The sequence below is a fragment of the Myxocyprinus asiaticus genome, chromosome 34, assembly GCF_019703515.2.
Source record: "Myxocyprinus asiaticus isolate MX2 ecotype Aquarium Trade chromosome 34, UBuf_Myxa_2, whole genome shotgun sequence".
Taxonomy (NCBI): domain Eukaryota; kingdom Metazoa; phylum Chordata; class Actinopteri; order Cypriniformes; family Catostomidae; genus Myxocyprinus; species Myxocyprinus asiaticus.
The window spans coordinates 22,439,095-22,450,364 of record NC_059377.1 but is presented as its reverse complement, the minus strand read 5'-3'; the positions used below and the strand labels follow the sequence as shown (position 1 = coordinate 22,450,364).

The following is an 11,270-nucleotide window of genomic DNA, read 5'->3' as shown; positions in this document are numbered from 1 at the left end:
TGGTCTTGGTTTTTCTTACATATCCCACAGCTGCACCGAACACAAAACCATTTTTTTATTTACAGTACTCAACCTAAAACAAAGCTTTGTAAGACATTACAAGACAAGACATCTTTCAATGCAAAATATTTTCAGTATTATAGGCCAATGATGCCACCTTGCATGGGAAAATTTCAATGTTTAAAAACTATATTAGAATAACACTGATCAGGTGTAGTGACTGGTGGTTTCTACAGTATATTACTAAGACTAGGACTATAAGCTGACCTGTAGAGCACAGCTGGGAGGTTGGACGACTTCGCTGGTGATCCTCCCTCCTTCTTGCTTGGCTTTCTCTCTTTGGGAGTCTTCAGAACTGCAGGAGAGTTCAATTTCTACAAATAAAGAAGACAGCACTAAATTTCAACAACATTTCAAAAGGATACAAACTATTTAAAAGGTTAGTTCACCCACAAATGAAAATTCTCTCATGATTTACTTACCTTTAAGCAATCCCAGATGTGTATGACTTTCCTTCTTCAGCAGAACCAAAGTGAAGGTTTTTATAAGCACATTTCAGTTCTTTTTGCCCATACAATGCAATTAAACAGGTACCATCAGGCTGCTGGCTGTTTGACAGTCAAAAAGGCACATTTAGGCAGCATAAAAGTAATCCACACGACTCCAGTCGACCAATTAATGTCTTCAGAAGCAAATTGATAGGTTTGTATAAAAAAAATAGATAATTACAACTTTATTAACTTTAAAAAAAAATCTCTGCATGCCAGCAGTCGACGTATCACGTGACATAAGCGCAATGGCGCGTTCACGCGAAAAGTCGGAAGCGCACGTTTTGCACACAACAGAGGAACGAACATCATGCGAGAGTTAGGTCATTTCAAACAGCAATCCAGCACTGGCTGGTAGCAACGATTTAAAGTTAAAACATTTTAATTATCAATTTGTTTCTTACACCAACTTATCGGTTTGCTTCAATTGATCAACTGGAGTCGTGTAGATTACTTTTATGCTGCCTAAATATGCCTTTTGGACTGTCAAATAGCCAGTAGCCTAATGGCACCTGTTTACTTGTATTGTATGGACAAAAAGAGCTCAAATGTGCTTATAAAATCTTCACTTCAGTTCTGCTGAAGAAGGAAAGTCATACACATCTGGGATGGCTTAAAGGTAAGTAAATTATGAGAGAATTTTCATTTTTGGGTCAACTGTTCCTTTAAACGCATAATAAAAAAAAAAAAGCATAATATTACAGTAGATCTTCGAAAAATTTTGCTTTTGTCATGTTTATTCTGTTGGTTCCTGTATTTCATGTCTTTTATTTTGATAATCTAGTTCCTGTTTCATGTCATGTGTTCCCTTAGTCATGTGATTCCTGTTTCCTTCCATGTTCTTGTGTCTTGTTTTCATTGGGTTATTGTCTTATCTTGTTATCAGTTCTGTCTGTTCATTCTGTCCCTCATCATTGTTTTACCCCTTGTCCATGTATTTAAGCCCTCATGTTTTCCATTGTCCTTCATGTATTCAAGTCAAGTCAAATCTATGTCAAGTCGGTTATGTTTGTTATGGTTTGGATATCACTTATGTAAATAAACTGCACTTGGGTTCATCTTTACTTCATCGTCATCGTCTTCATCATCGTCATTGCCAGCACCAATGTTACAGAATGTTACAGAATACCTGACCTACACAATATGAACCCAGCAGTCCGACTCCTACGCCTACGTCAGGGGAGTCGTCCCTTAGAGGATTATGAGGAGGCGCTCTGGCCTGCCAGGTGGACTTAGCCCACAAGGACATGTTCCGGGTAGGTTTGAGTGAGCCAGTTTCCTCCCTGATGCCTGGCGGTCAGAGTACTTACGGCCTGGCTCAGTATATCGACTTTGCCCTGCAGATTATTGTTTCTACGTTCACTGTAGGGGAGGTGGATGCCAAGCCAGAGTCCCAAGTCGTGGTCGACGAACCAGAGTTCCACGTCGTGGTCGACGAGCCAGAGTCCCACGTCGTGGTCGACGAGCCAGAGTTCCACGTCATGGCCACCGAGCCAGAGTTCCACATCATGGCCGCCGAGCCAGAGTTCCGCGTCATGGCCGTCAAGCCAGAGTTCCTCGTCATGGTCGCTGAGCTAGCGGCATCTTTAGCCACGCCTCAGCATGCTCCATGCCACGTCACAGCGATGCCTCATCCTGCTCCATGCCATGTCACAGCGATGCCTCAGCCTGCTCCATGCCACTTCACAGCCACGCCTGAGTCTGTTCAACGCCATATCATAACCATATCTGAGCTACTGGACCTGGAGATGGTTCCCGCCCTTGTACCCACCCTTAGTTGTCCTGATCAGGCAAGGGGAACTTTCGACCCTCCGACCCCACCTAGACCCTCCGAGCCCTGGACTCTGCCTTGGCCTGTTGATCCCTCGACATCCCCTCGGCTCCACTGCGGTCCTTCAGCCAGTTGGCTTTACCGGAGTCCCTCTTCCCTCCAGCTCCGTCTTGGTCAGTCAGTCACCTGGCTCCGTCTTGGCTCTCTGATCCTCTGGATACGCCTCGTCCCTCCGATCCGTCAGCTCCACCGGGGACCTCCTTCCCTACGGCTCCACCTTGGTCCTCAGTCCCACCGGCTCCGCCTCAGTCTTCCGATCTCCCAGCTCCGCCTTGAGTCTTCCGATCCCCCAACGAGCCTCCAGAGCTGCCTTGGTCCTCCCTGCCTCTGGCTCCACCCTGGCCATTCGAGTCTTCAGCTACTCTCCGGGTATCCAGTTCTCCATGGCTCCGCCCCTTGAGCCTCTCACGGCTCCGCCTTCCATGGCTCTGCCCCTCGAGCCTCTCATGGCTCCACCCCCCATGGGCTCTGCCCTGATCCCATGCTCCACGCCCTGCCAAGCCATGCCTCAAGACCCCACCCCCACCAAGCTCCCTTTTGAACTTTGAAAATTATGCCATGTTTTATGTGTTTTGTTCATGTGTTGGGGCGTCGGGAGCCGCCCCTTAGTGGGGGGGATATGTCATGTTTATTCTGTTGGTTCATGTATTTCATGTCTTTTATTTTGATAATGTAGTTCCTGTTTCATGTCATGTGTTCCCTAGTCATGTGATTACTGTTTCCCTCCATGTTCTTATATCTTGTTTTCATTGGGTTATTGTCTTATCTTGTTATCAGTTCTGTCTGTTCATTGGTTCTCTCGTCATTGTTTTACCCCTTGTCCATGTATTTAAGCCCTCATGTTTTCCACTGTCCTTGGTCAGGTATTGTGTTTGTGTAGCATAGTCAAGTCAAATCTATGTCAAGTCAGTTATGTTTGTTATGGTTTGAATATCACTTATGTAAATAAACTGCACTTGGGTTCATCTTTACTTCATCGTCATTGTCTTCATCATCATCATTGCCAGCACCAACGTTACAGAATGTTACAGCTTTCCTGAGCAAAATCCGTCACTAAGATGAAAGGCTGTTTAGGGATTTTGAGTGGTTTCTAGCATGTTGCTATGTGGCTGCTAGTGTGTTCTGTCAAATGGCAATTAGAGTTTGGGGTCGGACTACCTGTTTGCCTAAAAAATGGCAGAGAGTGAAATGTTTGGGAAACCTGTTTGAAAACTGCCAATTATTATTTTTTACAATTCTGTTTGGTGTCACTTTTATTACAGAAATAACACACAGCTGTGGGTGATGTATTTCTCTTTTATAATTTATTTATTTTTCTGTGTATTTACATGTTGCAACTGTGGTAAAGAATTTCCCCCCTTTCAGGATTAATAAAGTATTTTTCAATTTAATTACATTTCAATTCAATTCAGAAGCTTTGAGACTTTTATAACAAAGCCAATGTCTGTTTTTCTCCAATGATATAAGAGGAATCTTCTACACTTAACATTTCCTGTATTTTATTACTGTACAAATACTGTAGACTTCATCATAGCTAAGATGCATCACACAAAGTACTGCTACCCTTTTAATAGTGCAAATGCTAAGAAACATGCTTTTAAACTCCGAGGTGAGACATTTTTGCCTAAGGTCACTTGATATTACTGCAGAACAGAAAAATTAATATTCAATTTCAGTGAATATATAACTTAATTTGTTGTGTAAATGAACATGAAAGAGTGAGCTAAATCTTCAAGACACCTGAAAGGGGTGACCACGTGATTATTCTGCAATGCAAATAAGCAACACCAGAGTGAGTTACAATAATTTTGTTAAAGGTAACGTGTATCTTACATGTATTTTACAAAAATATAATTCAATGTAAAAAAAGAAAAGAAAAAAGAAAAAAGAAAAAAGAGTTCAAGTAAGAAATTTTGAACAAACTAGTGAAGAGCCTTGGATGGGGTTTGGTGAAAGAAAAAACTAGAGCTTCTCTACTTTCTGTCTATACATCTGTGCTGCATCTTTTCTTTCTGGGTTAATGAGAAAAATTATCTAGTAGAAACCGGTGGCACAGCAACACAGAGCGGCTTCTCTCCTGAGCCACTCTAATCTGAGCGTGCTCAGTTCAGTGTGCCCACGGTGATGGTCCCTCTCCACCGCACCACAGGGATTAGAGCAGGCCAGAGGAGAGCCGAGTGAGGAGATGCCAGACTCCAGACCCTGCAAACTCAGGAGGACTGTCCAATCTACACAACTTCATTGGGATTATTTATTGGGAAAAGAAAGGTGTTTGACTAAGAACAAAACAAGAGAAAAAGTGTCTCACAAACAGCTTAACAGGCTCTGGCCATCTGCTGAGGGTGCCAGACAGACTTTGCTGTCTTGCAGAGACTGTGGCGATTCCAATGGTACCCTGGGAGGGGTCATATAATTGCTTAAATTTGCAAATGGAAGGCTTTGTCTGGGAAGTCCATAATGACATATTGGTGTCCACATTAAATAGGCCTTTTTGATTCAAAACAACCTGAGCAAATATTTATAAAAACAAGCTATTTCTTAAAGCTAATCTGAGTCATTTTTACTTTTTTTATTGTTAAAATACTTTCTCCTATTCCAGCTTAATATGTAGAGACAACTATATGTACGCCATTTGAAGGTTGATTCCCAAGAAAAGTGTATTTGTAGCTCCTTCACAACATTTTTCTGCTTGTTTGAGAATCACAACCGGTTCTACAAAGCAACACTGGCTCAACCAGTGGCATTGTGTTTGGGTCGGGACTATCTATTTGTTTGACCAATGGCAGACATGGAGAGTGTGTGGGAAATTTGTTTGTAAATGGCCATTATTTTTGCAATTCTGTTTGATGAGGAAGATGGCACATAAATAACATGCTTCACCATTTAAAATGATGGAAGCTTAAAACAAATTTGCATTTAATGCAAATAGACCTTAAAAGTTTGCGAAAGAATCTTGCACTACCAAAGATGCATTCATTTGATTTTTTCATCCCTCTACTCTGTTTTAAAGTGCTCTGGTAAGAGTTCTGCCTCACCCTGGGTGGCACGATAGACGGGAGTCTCTCTTGAGAACATCAATAATTTGAGGGTTATGTGCAGACGCCAATGACTGATAGGGAATGAAAATGTAGTAGATAGATGACACAAAGGAGTGGGCGCCTTGACTGATGTTGCTACTTAAGCAGTGCACGTTTTCTAATTATGTGATTTATGACCATCATTGCAGATTCACTGGCTCGCTCTTTTCCAGACCACTCTGCTCTACTTGCCTCCTTCTACCTCCTCACTCAATTATTGTGGCATTTATCTGCCAAGAATACATTTTCAGAGATCCTTTTAATTAACCATCGTACACACTCTCTAAGCTGGGTAACTGGTTATTCAGCACAAATTAAGTTTTAAACAAGTGCACATGGGTGTATACAAATGGGAGCTTTCTAAATGTTTTGTCACTGTATCAGAAGCAGCAAAAACATGTGAGATAACAATGTGAGCTGTAGTTCTGATTATCACATAATGTTAGGTTAGCACAGTGAAGTGTGGAGTCCTTAAAAGGGATAGTTCAACCCTCTACACTTTCACTCTTTATGACAGAATCACAAAGAAGCAACAGCAACAACACACATAAAAATGTAAAGAGTTAGTTCATCCAAATATGAAAATTCTGTCATTATATATAACACAAAAGGACAAGCTAGGATTTTAGCCTCAGTTACCATTAACTTTCACTGCATCTTTTTTTGTGTGTGTGACCGAAGCTAACCATCTGCCTTCAGAATTTTCATTTTTGGGTGAACTATCCATTAAAAATGTCCCATCTTCATTCAGATAGGTATCTTTTTAAATTCCTGTGCAACTTCCTGTGTTCATCACACATGACTAGTGTAAGGCTGGCACCGGAATGTCTACAACCAAAAGGCACCATTTCTGGTAAAAGTCAAAGAACTCTGCGAGAATCAATGTCATAGAACTCTCTCACAAAAGCTGAAATCTACACCTGAATATCATCACGTGTGATAAATTGCAAATCACCTTGCTGCCCCCCCTTCTCTCTCCCCCTTCTCCCCTTCAACAGCTCTGGACCAACACAAAGACATAAGATTTATATGTAAAAAATATAACAAATACCATGAAAACAAAGAATGCAACTGTATGTGTTTGATATCATTTAAGAGGTCTCTGTGCGACTGGTATAGTGGTCTCTTTCCCATGTTGATAAAACTAATGGTGACAAAGTTATAAGGTCTTTGCCAAATACTGCATAATTCTGGAGGTGTCTCCCCCTCCTTGACCTACAATTGAAATTATCTCCTGTATGTTAACAAGGTTAAACCCCAGGAAGTCAAGAACCCATTCACCCCCAAATCCTCATTGTCCATAGGATAATACCATTTGGTACACAATGTTTATTCTGTCTAGATATTTAAGGAAAGTTGGCACAAAGCTCTGGGAATCTGTATGCAGATCTCCCATGCTGTACCGCTGCATGTAGTTTTGTCAGGTATGTTTCTTTGACTTGTCTTCTATTTTTAGTAATGCTTGTTTATTCTGATCATGTGAAATTGGCTTTGATTTGAATTTCTGCAACAATGTTTTATATCCTACCTGACAAATAAATTGTTATTATTTGATTTATTCTGAATTCCTCTGAAATCATTACTGGAGCTTTAATATAGGATGAAGCCATTTAAAGACTCTCAGTTTGAATTTAAACCACTCAAGACAACCAGGCAGGACAACCACCTAAGACAGCCAGGTAGGATTTGAATTTCAATAGACCAGGGTAGACCATACTGGAGCTTTAATATAGGAGAAACCACTCAGGACAACTGGGTAGGAGAAAGCCATTTAAAGACTCTGTCACTGCTCACCGCCCGTCTTAGCAAGTTGTATGTACGTGACTAAGCGGCAATATCGTCTGGTTATGAGAAAAGCCAAACCAGACGATATTAGTTAACCCTACAACCACTGACTAAGAACGGAACTGGCTATCCATTTTCGGGAGGTTTACGTAATTTAATAACGGCCGGCGTAAGTCTCCAAAGATCAAAAGGACAATGAATAGAAGAGGATTTAGAGTAATCAATAACCTAAAAATGTTAAATTAAAAGAATGATCAGAAATCAATTAGAGCTTAAATATAAATTAGAGGTCAATTTAAAATTGGAGTCAGATAAAATGAATAACGGAATTAAATGTGTGAATTAACAATAATTGATTTACTTCAGTGCTCAGAAAAGACAGAACAACGCAGAGACCTTCAAGGGCAATTTATTGAAGTTCCGCTCCGGAACGGATATGAAAATTATCCAATATTCTCTTTTTTACACTAGTGATATCTCCTCAGTGACAACCACTCTCTGTGACCCCGTTACAAACATGTGTGTGTGGCCTTGCAGCCTGTCAGAAGGTGGATCGTCTTTTCACTACTACACTAATTTACATCATCACATTGTTGAATGCATGCATAATCTGCATAAAACTGAGCAACATTTAGCTCTACTAAAAACTGACATTTTCAACAAACTTTTAAGTGCTGAAATAATTTAACACCAGGATCCTAACAATTCTTTATATGGTTGCTGTTACCAATTACATTTATGTTTCGGAGCATATCCTGCTAAATGGCATTCTAAGTACAGACTGTTATTTAGACAAAAAGAGAGATCTACAGAACATTTCAGACCTTCACATTTTCACACTCATTAAGTGACCGTCACCCATGGCGACGCACCTTGGTGATGTGGTTGCCATAGTGAGCAGGGAAGAGGTTGGCGGCTTTTAGCTACAGAGTCAGGGCTGAGTGCATGGCCAATGACAGGTCAATCAGTTAGCGCAAATGAAAGAATTTCGCAAACAGGAGGCCCATTACAGCGAAGAGAATTACCTCGATGCTGTCTACCCTGTGGGGTGCTGCCTACAATCTAGATTTCTTTCAATCACAGCTCATTACCCAGGTGCAAAAAAATCCAGGGAAAAGATTTCTGCTCTCTTTAAACTCTTTCCACTATGAAGTTCAAAAGGATTCTGCTAAAAATGAACTCTAACTGCTAGATCCACATGATAGTATCCGAGTACTAAAAGTAGTCACATTGCAAACAAAACCTGTGAAAGATATCCATTACAACAAAGATTGTTGACTCAAATTTCTTAACAGTTTATTACCTTAGAAGTTAATAAGCTGTCATGCACAAAAGACTGGAGTGCACAGTAGTATATGTGCTTAAATTGACATTATATAATCTCCATCACACCAAAGGTAATATATTATATTTTTCCTTGTTCTTTGAAAATGTTGTAGACATTCGTAGACATAGGAGTTTGATGTATGTAGACATCCTCTAACTATAGAATATAGTGTTTCTTGAACTTCAAGCACTTTCATCACTTCTAGAAAGTAAAGTCTTGCTAAAAGATTTTTCAGACACACACAATATTGTTTTTGTTTTTACATTTGTCTACTAACAATGTACATCAGTGTCTGTACATGCATCATAGGAGATTAATGTCATTTTTCTATTTTTGCTTTCTGAAAGTCATGAAAATTCCTACCACAGTGTACCATAGACTTTGTCAGTTCGAACCAGTCTGGCCCTTCTCTGCTGACCTCTCTCACCAACAAGGCATTTCCATCCGCAGAACTGCCTCTCACTGGATGTTTTTTGTTTATGGCACCATTCTGAGTAAATTCTAGAGACTGTTGTGTGTGAAAATCCCAGGAGATCAGCAGTTACAGAAATACTCAAACCAGCCCATCTGGCACAAACAATCATCCATGTGATTATTTGGCATGATTGTTGGTGCCATATGGGCTGGTTTGAAGTATTTCTGAAATGCCGTGTTGATGAGAGAGGTCAATGATAACTCAGATAACTGCTCTGTACAATTGTGGTGAGAAGAATAGCATCTCAGAATGCTATTCTGAGATGCGGGTTGGTGCTGTTTTGGCGGCACGAGGGGGACCTACACAATATTAGGCAGGTGGTTTTAATGTTGTGGCTGATCGGTGTGTATATACATTATATATATATATATATATATACACACACACACACACACACACTCTACCGGTCAAAAGTTTTGAAACACTTACTCATTCTTTATTATAATTATTTTTTTCACATTTTAGAATAATAGTAAAGTCATCAAAACTATGGAATAACATAAATGAAACTATGGGAATTATGTTGTGACTAAACAAAATCCAAAATAAATCAAAACTGTTATATTTTAGCATCTTCAAAGGATTCACCCTTTGCCTAGAATTTTCAGAAATGTACTCTTGACATTTTCTCAACCAACTTCTTGAGGTATCACCCTGGGATGCTTTTTAAACAGTTTTGAAGGAGTTCCCATCTAAATGCTGGGCACTTATTGGCTGCTTTTCTTTATTATTTGGTCCAAGTCATCAATTTCAAAAAACGTTTTTTTTTATTAAATTTTAGATTTATAATGAATTAAATTAATATGGTGGCACAATTATATTTTTGTCTACAAAACTAATTTCAAACATTTAAGCATACGCCTTCAGATCAAAAGATTTTTAAGATCATGGGAAACATTTTGGTCAAGTGTTTCAAAACTTTTGACCGGTAGAGAGAGTGTGTGTGTGTGTTTGTGTGTGTTTGTATATATATATATTATAAAATATATAAAATATACTTGTGCCACCATATTAATTTATTTCATTATAAATCTAAAATTTAATTTAAAAAAAAAATACGTTTTTGAAATTGATGACTTGGACCAAATAATAAAGAAAAGTAGCCAATAAGTGCCCAGTATTGATGGGAACTCCTTCAATACTGTTTAAAAAGCATCCCATGGTGATACCTCAAGAAGTTGGTTGAGAAAATGTCAAGAGTACATGTCTGCAAATTCTAGGCAAATGGTGACTACTTTGAAGATGCTAAAATATAACAGTTTTGATATAGTTTGGATTTTGTTTAGTCACAACATAATTCCCATAGTTCCATTTATGTTTTTCCATAGTTTTAATGACTTTACTATTACTCTAAAATGTGAAAAAAAATTATTATAAAGAATGAGTAAGTGTTTCAGAACTTTTGACCGGTAGTGTATATACACTGGCAGCCAAATGTTTGTAATAATGTACAGATTTTTCTCTTATGGAAAGAAATTGGTACTTTTATTCACCAAAGTGGCATTCAACGGATCACAATGTATAGTCAGGACATTAATAATGTGAAAAATTACTATTACAATTTAAATATTTCTTAAACTACAAAAGGTTATTATCAAAAAATCCCTCACGTGCAGCAATGACAGCTTTGCAGATCCTTGGCATTCTAGCTGTCAGTTTGTCCAGATACTCAGGTGACATTTCACCCCACACTTCCTGTAGCACTTGCCATAGATGTGGCTGTCTTGTCGGGCACCTCTCATGCACCTTACAGTCTAGCTGATCCCACAAAGGTTCAATGGGGTTAAGATCCATAACACTCTTTTCCAATTATCTGTTGTCCAATGCCTGTGTTTCTTTGCCAAATCTAACTTTTTCTTTTTGTTTTTCTGTTTCAAAAGCGGCTTTTTCTTTGCAATTCTTCCCATAAGGCCTGCACCCCTGAGTCTTCTCTTTACTGTTGTACATGAAACTGGTGTTGAGCGGGTAGAATTCAATGAAGCTGTCAGCTGAGGACATGTGAGGCATCTATTTCTCAAACTAGAGACTCTGATGTACTTATCCTCTTGTTTAGTTGTACATCTGGGCCTTCCACATCTCTTTCTGTCCTTGTTAGAGCCAGTTGTCCTTTGTCTTTGAAGACTGTAGTGTACACCTTTGTATGAAATCTTCAGTTTTTTTTTTAGCAATTTCAAGCATTGTATAGCCTTCATTCCTCAAAACAATGATTGACTGACGAGTTTCTAGA

The 11,270-nt window shown here is 39.3% G+C and overlaps 1 protein-coding gene across 4 annotated transcripts in view; it reads right to left on the bottom strand.

Annotated features, from left to right (window-relative positions):
- Positions 1 to 11,270, bottom strand: part of LOC127425322 (PHD finger protein 14) — a 145,305-nt gene that overhangs the window by 78,090 nt on the left and 55,945 nt on the right. For all 4 annotated transcript variants that reach the window (XM_051671172.1, XM_051671174.1, XM_051671173.1 and 1 more), the window contains exons 12-13: positions 268 to 374; positions 1 to 30 (exon numbers count right to left, since the gene is read on the bottom strand). The exon at positions 1 to 30 is cut by the window's left edge and continues 102 nt beyond it. In XM_051671172.1, the coding sequence (XP_051527132.1) occupies positions 1 to 30; positions 268 to 374 (137 nt within the window). The remainder of the gene's footprint in view (positions 31 to 267; positions 375 to 11,270) is intronic.